Here is a 14,807-nt window from a genome sequence, read left to right as displayed (position 1 = left end):
AGAACTTGGCTACAGAAACAGTGATGATTCATCAGACTTTCTTGCTGCACTGTCAAGCTACAAAATAACATACTGCCTTTAAATCTTACTGAAGAAAGATATATAGCTTTTCAGTAGTTCAACTTAATAAAAAGAAGCAATTCTGGTGTTAACAATTCTACAAACAGCTCAACATAGTTACTTACCAATCAGCTTTGAACAACAGCACAATTCACAACACAAGGCAAAGATGTAAAATTACTTGGAAGGAAGTTTCACAGAAATCACTAAAATTTAACTTTGTTGAAAAGAGTTCAAGGATAGAACTTTATTTAAATGGATTTGGCCCTCAGTATCATTATCAAGGAATATAAGCCACACTTGCTGAGTAGGTCTCAATAAACATGCAGAAAATCACTAATAAACCACCTTGCCAAAACCTTTCCATTTATTTAGTTATACATTGGGATTCCTATATTTCATAGAAAGACAGGCATAAAAGACAACATATGTCCAGCAATATTATTCTTGAGAGCAGGAAATGTTATTTAAGCAAACAAAAAAATTACAAGAATCTGCCAGAATAACCCCTTATGTACATTCAACTTTACCAAGTAGTCCATCAAACATTATTTAAACCCAATATCCATTTTTTTAAAAGAAGGAAATCTTAGGAGCCTTACACATCATTAATACTGATTAATCCTAGCTGGGAAATTCTTTTAACCTGAAAGTCACACATCAACTTGAAATTTGTTACACTGCTTATTTCTAAGATACTAAGCAGGTTAGTTATTTGAATCAGAAGGGTTTAGAAGTTGCACGAGGAGGAAACAAAAACACATTTTATTTTCCATAAACTCATTTCTAAGCTCTCCTTCACTATAAATAGAACACCTAACCTATATTTTGCAGCTCTGTTCACAAATGATCCTTCGCATAAGAACACTTCCAGGAATAAGTACTACATGAGTTACTCGATGGCACGTAATCAATACATTTCCATATCATTTTAAAAACTTTTTAAAAAGCATAATGCACAATAAAAACACAAATGACATAACACATTATGACTTATTAGATCATTAGGAGCCGGTACCTTTTGGAAAGTGACTTCTTCTGGTCGTTGCCTTTTCCGCCGAGTGCCTTTTCTGAACCTCTGATTTATATGAATCCATTTTACGACCTATATGTCAAAACCATACAGCTTTTTTAAGAAGACGCAACTTGAGTGCAACTACTCAGCATGAGTAAGAAACTATAAACAGACTCAAGATACAATTTTCCATTGCTTCACTGGAAGGAAAAAAAAAAACTAGGAAAAAAAAACCAGGATAGAGAAATGGGGAAGAGAAATACTGTTCCAGTCCTCAGTATCATGTTCTCAGTTTAAGCCTTTTAGCTATTTCTTCTTGGTCGGAAAAGCTTTTTCTCTCTATTCCCTCCCCCACCCTCACCAAATGCAGTAACTTCTGTCTGCTGTTATAATCCAGAGTAGCCCAGCAGAACATCTCTTATAGGATAAAGAAATCTCCGCTGTACCAAAACATTTGTGGAATTGTTACAGAACTGCACGGGGGCGAAAAACGATGATGGTGAAGGGGGAAAAAGATGCGATTTCTTCAAATAGTGACATCTTCAAGAAGAGGAGCATTTTAAAAAGAATAAATCTCGGCGGTTCCTTTCTCGCCCCTCTAAATAGGGTGGGATCAACGGGTCGCGGTCAAAGTAAGACGAAGGGGCAGTTTCTCCATGTCATTTCTCGCGGATATAGCAAATATCTCAGGATCGGAAAGCGGAGGGGAAGGGGGCGCACAGAGGTGCAAGCCCGAATCGGGGAGGAAATTAATAATAATAATAATAATAATAATAATAATAATAATAATAATAATAATAATAATAATAATAGTAGTAGTAGTAGTAGTAGTAGTAGTAATAGTAATAGTAATAATAATAATAATAATAGGAGCAATACCCAAAGGGCTACCCCGCTATTTAGAAATTCTAAATTTACCGGACTTGAACATTTTGACTCTACAAAAAACCACCTTACTCGGAACAGCTTACATCCTCCGACGATACCTTAACAGTTCCTAGGTCCTTGGTTAGGACTGGAGCTGCTGAGCTATTAACCAGCCTCAAAGGCTATGAATCTCACTAAAGATTAACCAATAATCATCAACATCATCATCATCCACGATCTAAAACTACCGGCTCCCAAAGGAAAGCGCCTCTTTACCTCTTCTTTCACTTGCTGCGCTAGTCGACCTTCTTGCCAAACGCGACTCTCTTCCAGCAAAGGCTAGATGGGGAAGACAAAATAAAAGCGCAAGTTTATTCGAGGCGATCTGGACCGCAACTCCAGAGAGACACAGAGAGAGAGAGAGAGAGAGAGAGAGAGATATCGATATCGTAGCTCCCCCCCATCCCACCCCACCCCCCGGCTTCCGAGATCCCCCAAGATCCAGCGCCTCCGAAATCTCCAAGATCGGCTGCGACCAGAACAAAACTTTCCCCACCGCGCAGCCCGAGCTCGGACGCTGGGCGAGGGAGTCGCTCTTCTTCGGCAGCGCCTCGATACATAAACACACACATACATACGGACACACACACAAAAAAAGCCTGCCCGGCGCCTCTGCCTTACAACGCCCGCCGGCTGCGATCGCTCCCGCGGCGCACGAGGGTCGGGCTATTTGTGTTTACCCTGGATAGGGCGGCCCCGACAGCAGCTGCGGCCGCCGCGAAGAGTCCGGTCGCAAGAGACGGTTTCCCCCCCCCCCCTCCGCCCCCGCACCGCGCAACAGGCTGCAAGGAGCGGAGATCGCGGCTTCCTCGGGCTTTTTTCTTCGCCCTGCTGCGGAAGACGCGGGGATCTCCTAAGGCAGCAGAAACACCTAAGGGAACAGGGGGGGGACCCCTTCCTCTCTCCCCCCCCCCCACACGCCCTCGTGGTTCAGCCTCCGAAATCAAAGGGAGGGGGGGCGGAGGAGGAGGAGGAGCCTGCCTTAAGGGGATACTCCAGCCCGGTTGGCTTTGTTCGCCCCCCCCCCCCATCCCCGAAAGGTAACCTCGGAGGAGGCGGCTCAGGGCGGCGAACGTCACCCTTTCAATCGTGGAGCGTCTGCCTGTCTCCTGCTCAACTTGCCTTGCGTAAAAGGCGCCGTTTGAAGTCGAGCGCTCCGAGCAACAGGCAACCGCCGCCTCCCCCCACCCCACTCCAAAAAATAAAAAATAAAATAAAATCCTCACCTACCCACCCACCCACCCCACGGCTGACGTTTCCGCGGGAACGGCGGCGTCCAGGGCTGTCAGTTCTCGCTTGCACGCAAGGCAGCTGGGTGGCAGGGGATCGAGTGGCAACGGGTGGAATCAACCTTCGCCTAGGCCGAGTTGGGGGAAATCCCTCAGGTCGCTGATCCCGGCTCGCCCGCGGCTTTTAATGCAGGGCGGCGATTTCCCTTCACTTTTGCCTAGCTTTTAATTCGGAGACTAGGTTTCTCCGGACTTGAATTCAGGCAATGAACATTGGGATGGTTTTTACACTACGTGCTTGATGGGGAGCGGGGGGGGGGTCTTACTAACAAGGGAGCGAGGGTCCCCTTTCCACGGTCACACGGCATTCCTTAAGAGTTAGGTGGAACTGGAAGGGCGGCATTCAGCCCTCCCCCCCCAAAAAAAAGGATCCCGGATTTGTGCCCTAAAACTCTGAATTTAATACAGCGCTATATCAATATTGTCAATGCAAGCGTACGGGCTGAACTGACACTAAAATAATGCTGCATAGTAAAATAGTATAGACTTTTTTTTTTTTTTTTTTTTTGCTCTTCAAGTTGCAGATGAATCAAATCATGCACGGATCTGAAAAAGGGCAAAAAAGTAAAACGAGGTAGAAGCGCGAATAGGGGCAAAATTCAATTTTTAGACCAGAAATGTCCTTTCTCCAGCATCTGCTGCCCTCCCTTTTATTCCAAACCGGAGCATTCTTTTAAGCAAGTATTCTAGCTGAGCATATTAAAATGAAAGGAAGAATGTAAAACTTTCTTTTCCCAATAGTTCCTTGACCTCTGTGGAATCCAAAACCATATCAGATGAATTCCGTGGAGACTCTGAAGTGCATCTTAAAAGCAAGCATTAAGTTTTGCTTTTTGCTACTGGACTCTTGCCATTTCTATTAGTCATGGCCATTCCACAGTTGATTCCTCCATTAAGCTGCAGCTTGGCAAAGCCTAAGCTTTGCTTTAAAGGCACTACTCTATACCCCCACTCCCGATTGTTTACTTGAGAGTAAATCCCACCGAATTTATTGAAGTATCATTCCTAAAATTTGCCTACTGGTATGAAAATGTACAGGCACTAGGAGATTAAAATGACTTTGAGAACACGTTAAAACAATTAACACTTTTGTGGGAGAGGAGCCATGTTAATCTATGGAGTCCAAAAAAAAAAAACCACACAAATCTGGTAGCACACACTAAATCACAAAACTGAAGAAGCTTCTTGGATGAAAATAGCAGTTTTTGTAGATATTTACAGATGGAAATATCTGAAGCTTCTTCAGAAAAAAACGAAGAAAGTCCAGTTGTGTTTTGGAAAAAGCGCCTTTGGGACAAATATGGTAGCACCTTTTCGGACTACTAAGTTATATAAAAGGACGTATGTTTGTGAACTTTCAGCATTTTTCAGAAAAAGTGGTACTAGATTACTGATGTAGCTTGTTTCTGTAAATGTAAAAAAAAAGGAAGCAAGGAATCAATCAATCCTCCAGGATAATTATATTTAGCATAATAATATGTTCTGACATAAGTATATGCATAAACTCATGCTCTCACAAAAATTTGACTGATGTATCTATACATTCTGGGAAAGAAAGTTTCTAAGTTTTTAGATTTAGATCAGAGCAGATTTTCTCCTACATGAAATTAGATGCCATTTACGAACAGATGTCAAAACATAAATGTGTGTCGAGTGAGCTCACTAAATCTTGACCATCACTTTAGCTTTATTGCTTTTGGTTTTTAAAAAAGACATTGGCCTGCCCCTATTTTTACTACCACAATAACCTTCTTTCAAGATCAAAAGCTTTAGATCAAAGCCAAGCTCAAACTCTTTGCTTTAAATAGAAGCAATATTGTCATGAAATGTATTTTTCAAAGCAAAATAACTTAAAGGAGATATTATGATGGGAAAAAAACTTCTAGATTTTTTTACATTTGGGTTAATCCATCTGTAAACATCTATGAAAACTGCTACTTTGAATTATTCAGCACTTCCATTGGCAAACATTATTTAGGAAAATATTTGTTAACACAAAAGAGGCATCTGTTTAGAATATATGTACATTTATTCCAAGGGACATCTTTCTGCAATTGATACACTCATTTTCATAATATAATATACATGCATTCATGTATATAAAAATGATTATATGTCACTAGCCTCTTTTAATGCTTCCCCCAAATATATGAGATGATGGGACAGGGGGTCCCAAGCAGTGCTGATCAATTGTAGTTTCCATCTTATGGAAATTAGACTAGCATCTTCAGTGTTTGCATATCTAAAGTTACTAAAAGCAAACCTGTTCCAGAAAGTCTTAGGAACTGAATCTTCACCATTGTCTCAAAAGTGCTTTTTCAAAAGGCAACCAGACTTGAGGTTTTTTTCCTTGAGGAAGAAAAACCTGGAAGACTGAGAATCTCCACAGACATTGTATCTATTGTATTATGGTAGAGTTGTCTCTCTCTTAATTTAGTGTTTTTTTTAAATGTCATGTTTTATGCTTTTATGATGTAAACTGCTGATAGTTAATTGTTGAGGTCAGAAATATAAAAATACAATGAATAATATATTGTATTATATTGTCTATTAACGTTCATAAGATAATGTTACCCATTCAGATGACCTAGACTTGATTGTTTTGATGTAAATTACTATATGCAGTAAACTTTAGAACTTGGGAACAGGAGATCTAGGTTTAAATGCCCATTAATAATATTTGCTGTATAACTTGGAACTGTTTTTTTCTTTCAGTCCAATCTATTTTATAGAACTTTTGCCAAGTTATGGTTGGACATGAAATCTACAGTATCTTGAGCTCTTAAAGGGAAGGAGGGTAAAAATCTAACAAATAAGAAAAGCAACCTGCTAGGTTGGCAGAAGCTGGGACAAGTAACGGGAGGTCATCCGTTACACGGCACTAGGGATTCGAACCACTGAACTGCTAACCTTTCGATTGACAAGCTCAGCGTCTTAACCACTGAGCCACCACGTCCCCTTAATGCTTAATACTTAATGCTTATTAAGTATATGTAAATATTCAGAATACATATGAAGTGCAAGCAGTTTTCAACCACAGTATGCTAAATGTTAATTGCTGAAGATACAGATTCTTATTCGTTCACCAAATCAACTTAACCTCACAGAATGAGGCAAGAGCAACTTCTTATGTGAGATAGAGATAGAAATAGAGATAGAGATGGATGGATGGATGGATGGATGGATGGATGGATGGATAGATAGATAGATAGATAGATAGATAGATAGGTAGATAGATAGATAGATAGAGCGAACTGGCCGGTGGGAGGCTATTGGCGGCAGAAGGCGGTCTCGTAGATACCCCGGCCCTAAGCCATGGAGCGCTTTAAAGGTGGTCACCAACACCTTGAAGCACACCTGGAAGACTACCTGAAGCCAGTGCAGCTTGCGCAGGAGAGGTGTCCCATGGGAGCGCCCCGTCGCTCCCATAAACCCCTGCGCGGCCACATTCTGGACCAACTGGAGCCTCCGGGTGCACCCCAAGGGGAGCCCCATGTAGAGAGCATTGCAGTAGTCCAGGCAGGAAGTGACGAGTGCCTGAGTGACCGTGTGTAGGGAGTCCCAATCCAGAAAGGGACGCAACTGGCGTATCAGGTGAACCTGATAAAAAGCCCCCCTGGCCACAGCCGTCATATGCTCTTTTCAAGACAGCCGTGCATCCAGGAGGACGCCCAAGTTGCAAGCCCTCTCTGTGGGGGCCAGTGATTCGCCCCCAATAACCAGCGATGGCACCAGCTGGCTATATCGGGACGCCAGAAGCCACAGCCACTCGGTCTTGGAAGGGTTGAGTCGGAGCCTGTTTCTCCCCATCCAGGCCCGCACGGCCTCCAGGCACCGGGACATCACTTCAAGGGCATCGTTGGGGTGGCCTGGGGTGGAGATGTACAGCTGAGTGTCATCAGCGTACTGATGGAACTCCACCCCAAAGCCACGGATGATCTCACCCAGCGGCTTTACATAAATGTTGAACAAAAGGGGCGAGAGGACCGACCCTTGTGGCACCTCACAAACAAGGTGCCTCAGGGTCAACCGCTGCCCCCCTGCCAACACAGATTGCGACCGGTCAGAGAGGTAGAAGGAGAACCACCGCAAAACAGTGCCCCCCACCCCTAACCCCTCCAACCGGTGCAACATGATACCATGGTCGATGGTATCAAAAGCTGCTGAGAGATCTAACAAGACCAGGATAGAGGAATAACCACTATCCCGAGCACTCCAGAGATCATCCATCAACACAACCAATGCCATTTCCGTGCTGTGCCCAGGCCTGAAGCCAGTCCGGAGCAGATCTAGATAGACAGCTTCGTTCAGGTACTATGGAAGCTGCCACGCCACCACACTCTCAACAACCTTCGCAATAAAATGAAGGTTGGAGACTGGACGATAGTTAGCCAAAACAGCCGGATCCAGAGAGGGCTTCTTGAGGAGGGGCCTCACCACCGCTTCTTTCAAGGTGGCCGGTAGGACACCCTCACTCAAAAAAGCGTTAATAATCCTCTGGAGTCAGCCTCGTGTAACCTCCCGGGAAGCCAGCACAACCAGGAGAGACACAGGTCCAATAAACATGTGGTCGCGTTCAGCCGTCCCAGAATCCTGTCCACGTCCTCGGGAGCCACAGGATCAAACTCCTCCCAAACAACACTCTCAAGACCTGCCTCAATCATCCCGTCCAGACTTACCCAGTCAGAGGCCAGGCCTTCCTGAATCTGAGCGATCTTGTCATACAGATACTGCACAAAATCCTCAGCTCGACCCTGCAAGGGATCATCCCGCGCTCCCAGATGGAGGAGGGAGCGGGTCACCCTAAACAGGGCGGCTGGGCGATTATCTGATGATGCAATAAGGGCGGCAAAATAGCTAGATTTTGCCACTTTTATCACCACTAGGTAGGTCTTAATATGAGACCTCACCAATGTTCGGTCAGATACGGAATGGCTGGTCCTCCAACCGTTCTCCAGGAGTCTTTTCCGGCGCTTCATCTCCCTCAGCTCCTTGGAGAACCAAGGAGCTAGGTGAGTTCGGTGCCGGGTCAGAGGCCGCAAAGGCACGACGCAGTCCAAAGCCCTGGCGGCCGCACTGTCCCAGGCGGCCACCAGATCTTCAGCCGAGTCATGAGCCAGAGTCTCAGGAAATGGCCCAAGCTCCATCTGGAACCTATCAGGATCCATCAGGTGCCTGGGGCAGAACCACCTAGTCAGTCCCACCTCCCTGCGGCGGGGTGTAGCGGTTAGAAAGTCAAGTCGAAGGAGCGAGTGGTTAGACCATGACAAGGGTTCGATGACTATATCCCCTGTATCAAGGCCACTCGACCACTGACCAGAGATAAAAACTAAGTCCAGAGTGTGCCCGCCCGTGTGAGTAGGGCTATGAATTAACTGAATCAGGTCCATGGCCGTCATGGAAGCCATGAACTCCCGAGCCACCTCAGATGTTTCACCGATGGATGGCAGGTTGAAATCCCCCATGACCAAAAGTCTGGGGGTATCAACCGCCACCTTGGCTATGACGTTGAGCAGCTTAGGTAGGGCTGTTGCCACGTGGCAGGGAGCCAGGTACGTGATCAACAAGCCCATCTGCACTCCACGGCCCCACTTCACAAGAAGGGACTCACATCCGGCTATCTGTGGAACAGTTGTCTCCCTCGGATCAAGACCTTCCTTTATAATAACTGCCACCCCCCTGCCCCTGCCCTGAGTTCTCGGCTGGTGGAATGCAGCCAAAATATTCCTGTCTCCTTTTATCCTCTTAGGTTCTAGTCTTTTAATCAATCAGTGTCTTCCCTAGACCTGTTACAATTCTCTGAATCTTTCTTAAAATGTGATACTTTGAATTTGCGATTAGAAAATTATGTTTGTTTATGCAGAAGGAAACTGCATTTGTCTTTTTTACAGTAATATCTCACTTTTGATGCATATTCGGTTTGTCATTAATTAATATTGCAAAATATTTTTTTTACAAAATACCATTCCCAAGCCAGGTGTCCACTATCTTTTATCCCTCTGCCTTTGATTTTTGTTTCCAAAATAAAAACTCTGAACTTATCGGTGTTAGATTTCACATATTTTACATTCAACTCATTTCTTTAATCTATCAAGGACATTCAGAATTGTATTTCTTCCTTCTAGATATTGGTATCTCATTCAATTTTGTGTCATCTGCAAATAACAAAAATATACCTTCCACTTCTTCAACCAAGTCATTAATGACAATACTGTATATATATAAAAGATCAGGGCTGATTACATTGTACACGGCAGTTACAGTATATCTGTCTCCAATTTGATGAGGAATCATTGATGAGCATTCTAAGTATGAAAGTCTACATGGAATATGATTGTTATTCCCAACCCATTCAGCTGCTCTTAAAAGACGCAGAGAGGGGGTGGAGGGGAGGGAGAGAGTCAGTCAGTTTCTCTCAGCCTTAGGAAGGAGGCCATTTTAATCGAAATCTAAATAGATGCAATATAACCAACTTCTTTTACAACTGTTAAATATTTCTAGCATAAAAACCTAAATGTGTTTAGGGAGAAAGAGGGAGAGGGAGAGAGAAAGACAGACAAATTGAGAGATTGTTCAAACCAGGTGTACAACTAAAAAGCCAGTTTAGAGCTGTGATGGCGAACCTATGGCACGCGTGCTACAGGTGGCACGCATAGCCATATTGGTGGGCACGCGAGCTCAGCTCCGGCATGCGCCAACTGATTTTCAGGCCTTCTGGGCCCACTAGAAGTAGGAAATAGGCTGTTTCCGGCCTCCGGAGGACCTCGTGGGGAGGGGAGACCTGTTTTCTCTCTCCCCAGCCTCCAGAGCCTTTGCCACCCCCCAGAGGCCCTCCGGAGGCCAGAAACAGCCCGTTTGCCAACTTCCGGTTTCAGCCTCCGGAGGGCCTCTGGGGATGGGTGGGGAAGGCCGTTTTCGCCCTCCCCAGACACCTAAAAAGGCTCTGGAGGCTGGGGAGAGCAAAAAATGGGCCTACCATGCCATCGCGTGCCAGGAGCGGGGGGGGCACACGTGCATGCACGGAGCTAGGGCGCATAGAATTATGAGTGTGGGCACGTGCGCGCGTGACCTCTCCCCCCCCGCTCCTGGCACGGGATAGCAAAAAGTTTAGCAAAGTTTAGCAATCACTAAACCATTGGTATATAGGTTAAGACTTCAGACCAGAAACTGGAGATCGTGAGTTCTAATTCTGGCCTTTGGTAGATAGTCAGCTGGGTAACTGAGCTAGTCAGTTTCTCACAGCCTTAGGAAGGAGACCATGGCCAAGAAAAACCTTGCCAAGAAAACTGCAGGGACTTGTCCAGGCAGCCTCAAAGAACCCGACACAAATGAACACACAAAAAAGGGGGTGCTAATAGTGAATATGTCATCACCAAAATATGCTGGCATCCTAGAAAGATGTTCAGACTTAAGGTTTAGAATCCAGTGGAAATGTAGTTAATAGATTTGTACATACAAGACAAAAATATGATTCAGAATTTACAAGTCTTTTCATGTTCTAGTTAGCTTTTATCATGAAATGCACTGGGGTATAATGTAAAAATGTTGGGATTTTGCTTTTATTTTCTTATGCTCTGAATTCTAAGACTGTAGCATAATGTAGAATGCTTTCACACGGCATGCATGAATCTTTAAACATAATCAGTTATTTTTGGAATTCTTATATAGTTCACACACAAATTTTTTAGGATGTCTCAATGACCACCCAAAAACAGTTTTAGGCATATCCAAGAGAGCAGTTCTAGTAAAGATCCAAACAGCTGGGCCTCTGAGTAGCTGGAGCATATCAAAACATTAAAGTTTTATCCACCACCAGGCCAAGCAAAATGTCTTGCTATTTAAATGAAATTCGAGCTTCTCATACTACATGCCTGAAAAATTCTCAACTTTATTCAATAGCTGGGTAGAGTCTGATTCAGAGCAGAACTACATGTCAGATGTATACACTTCTTTATTTGTGTCATACTCTGCCTTTTTAATAAAATGCAGGACCACTGTCGCTTATTTACCTGCTCAAAATAGGACAATCACACCCAGATAAGCAGCCTAGTATAGAAACAGCTGACTTTTCTTTTTCCTTTTTTTTTTTTTAAATTTGATTTATATGCCGCCCTTCTCCAGAGAGTCAGAGCGGCTTACAATGTGCTCAGCAATAGCCTTCATCCTTTTGTATATTTATACAAAGTCAACTTATTGCCCCCACAACTGGGTCCTCAATTTACCTACCTTAGAAAGGATGGAAGGCTGAGTCAACCTTGAGCCTTGGCGAGATTCGAACCTGCAGTAATTGCAGGCAGCTGGTCTTAATAACCAGCTTAATAACAGGGTGCCTTAGACCACTGTACTACCAAGGCTCAATTTTCAAAAAAAACAACAACAACCTCAGCATGACATTAATTGTTGGTAATATTTTAAATATGAGTATTCCTATCAAAATCTATCCATAGATAGATAAATAAATCTATCCATAGATAGATAGATAAAAGCTGAGGACAATTTTATTTGTTTTGTCCTGGTGCCTTCAGGTCAGTGTTGTTTTTTGATGACTGCCTAGACAAGTCCCTCTGGTTTTCTTGGCAACATTTTTGAAAGTAGTTTGCTATTTCCTCCATCCTTGGTCTAAAAGAGAGTGACTGGCCCAAAGTTACCCAGCTGGCTTTCTACCTCAGGTGGGAGTACAGGTAGTTACAACCTCGAGTTACAACCAGAATTGAGCCAAAAATTTATGTTGCTAAGTGAAACATTTGTTAAGTGAGTTTGCCCCATTTTACAATTTTTCTTGCCACATTTGTTAAGTGAATCATTGCATTTGTTAAGTTAGCAACATGGTTGTTAAGTGAATCTGGCTTCCTCATTGACTTTGCTTGTCAGAAGGTCACAAAACATGATCACATGACCCCCCCAGGACACTGCAACGGCCATAAGTATGAACCAGTTGCCAAGCATCTGAATTTTGATCACATGATCATGGGGATGCTACGAAGGTCGTAAGTGTGAAAAATGGTCACAAGTCACTTTGTTCAGTGCCGTTGTAACTTTGAATGGCCATTAAATGAACCATTGTAAGTTGAGGACCACATTCAGTCTTCTGATTTCTAGCCTGACACCTTAATCATTTCACCAAACTGATTCTACTGATAGTTTTATGAGGTCAAAATAAGCTTAGACAAGTATGTGTGTAATCTTTTATTTTCTCTAGTATATTTCAAGCAAATGCTACAAAATATAGGGAATGTGAAAGGAACGTGGCATTCAAATCAGCAGTCTGCAATGTTTAAAGCTGTTAATGTTTATCATTTCAGAAGAGAGCTGAGGTAGAGGCAGCAATTGCAAGAGACAAGGGGAGAAGCAATTCTCCCATCTTTGAAAGTACAGGTGAAACTCAAAAAATTAGAATATTGTGCAAAAGTTCATTTATTTCAGTAATGCAACTTAAAAGGTGAAACTAATATATGAGATAGACTCATTACATGCAAAGCGAAATAGTTCCAGCCTTGATTTGTCATAATTTTGATGATTATGGCTTACAGCTCATGAAAACCCCAAATTCACAATCTCAGAAAATTAGAATATTACATGAAATCAATAAAACAAGGATTGTACATAGAACAATATCAGACCTCTGAAAAGTATAAGCATGTATATGTACTCAGTACTTGGTTTGGGCCCCTTTTGCATCAATTACTGCCTCAATGCGGCGTGGCATGGATGCTATCAGCCTGTTGCACTGCTGAGGTGTTATGGAAGACCAGGATGCTTCAATAGCGGCCTTCAGCTCTTCTGCATTGTTCGGTCTCATGTCTCTCAACTTTCTCTTGGCAATGCCCCATAGATTCTCTATGGGGTTCATATCAGGCGAGTTTGCTGGCCAATCAAGCACAGTAATCCCATGGTCATTGAACCAGGTTTTGGTACTTTTGGGAGTGTGGGCAGGTGCCAAGTCCTGCTGGAAAATGAAGTCAGCATCCCCATAAAGCTTGTCTGCGGAAGGAAGCATGAAGTGCTCCAAAATCTCCTGGTAGATGGCTGCGTTGACCCTGGACTTAATGAAGCACAGTGGACCAACACCAGCAGATGATATGGCTCCCCAAATCAACAGAGACTGTGGAAACTTCACACTGGACTTCAAACATCTTGCAGTCTGTACCTCTCCATTCTTCCTCCTGACTCTGGGTCCTTGGTTTCCAAATGAGATGCAAAAGTTGCTCTCAACAGAAAAGAGGACTTTGGACCACTGAGCAACAGACCAGTTCTTTTTGTCTTTAGCCCAGGTAAGACGCTTCTGACGTTGTTTGTTGGTCAGGAGCGGCTTGACAAGAGGAATATGACATTTGAAGCCAATGCCCAGGATCCATGTGTGTGGTGGCTCTTGATGCACTGATTCCAGCCTCAGTTCACTCCTTGTGAAACTCCCCAACACTTTTGAATGGCCTTTTCCTGACAATCCTCTCCAGGCTGCGGTCATCCCTGCTGCTTGTGCACCTTTTTCTTCCACACTTTTCCCTTCCACATAACTTTCTATTAATGTGCTTTGATACAGCCACTTTGGGAACATCCAACTTCTTTTGCAATTACCTTTTGAGGCTTTCCCTCCTTATGGAGGGTGTCAATGATGGTTTTCTGCACAACTGTCAGGTCAGCAGTCTTTCCCATGATTGTGATTCCTACTGAACCAGACTGAGAGACCATTTAAAGGCTCAGGAAACCTTTGCAGTGTTATGGCTTAATTAGCTGATTAGAGTGGGACACTTTGAGCCTAGAATATTGAACCTTTTCACAATATTCTAATTTTATGAGATTATGAATTTGGGGTTTTCATGAGCTGTAAGCCATAATCATCAAAATTATGACAAATCAAGGCTTGAACTATCTTGCTTTGCATGTAATGAGTCTATCTCATATATTAGTTTCACCTTTTAAGCTGCATTACTGAAATAAATGAACTTATGCACGATCTTCTAATTTTTCGAGTTTCACCTGTACTTACAATAAGATCCCAGGCCATTTCCCACCAATGACAATACACCTAGTTGCCTTGACCAAGCACATCTACATTACAGGCAGTCCTTGACTTACAGCCATTCCTTTAGTGACTGTTCAAAATTACAACACGACTGAAAAAAGTGACTCATGGCCATTTTTCACACTTAAGACTATTGTAGCATCCCTGTGGTCACGCGATCAAAATTTGGACGCTTGGCAACTGACATGTATTTATGAGGGTTGCAGTGGCCCAAGGTTATAATGATCACCTTTTGCAACCTACTGTCAAGCAAAGTCAATGGGGAAGCCAGATTCACTTAACAACCATGTCATTAACAACTGCAGCGAGTCACTTAACAAGAAAGGTCATAAAAAGGGGCAAATCTCAGCAATGGTCTTGCATAGCAATGGAAATTTTTGGCTCAATTGTGGTCGTAAGTCAAGGACTACCAGTACTTGCATTCAGGGCCTGGTTATAAGAGACATAGGATGCCCATCTATCAACAGTTCCATTGGCTAAGAATTAACAGTTC

At 43.4% G+C, this 14,807-nt stretch overlaps 1 protein-coding gene across 1 annotated transcript in view; it reads right to left on the bottom strand.

Moving 5' to 3' along the window:
• Positions 1-14,807, bottom strand: part of AOPEP (aminopeptidase O (putative)) — a 207,280-nt gene that overhangs the window by 89,384 nt on the left and 103,089 nt on the right. Inside the window, exons 12-13 of the mRNA XM_070938690.1 lie at positions 2,219-2,281; positions 1,079-1,165 (exon numbers count right to left, since the gene is read on the bottom strand). Coding sequence (XP_070794791.1) covers positions 1,079-1,165; positions 2,219-2,281 — 150 coding nt within the window. The remainder of the gene's footprint in view (positions 1-1,078; positions 1,166-2,218; positions 2,282-14,807) is intronic.

This window comes from Pituophis catenifer, unplaced genomic scaffold (assembly GCF_029215685.1).
Source record: "Pituophis catenifer annectens isolate HBS135680 unplaced genomic scaffold, rPitCat1.0.hap2 SCAF_2, whole genome shotgun sequence".
Lineage (NCBI taxonomy): Eukaryota > Metazoa > Chordata > Lepidosauria > Squamata > Colubridae > Pituophis > Pituophis catenifer.
Note: the sequence above shows the minus strand (reverse complement) of the source record. Positions and strands in the feature narration are given on the sequence as shown.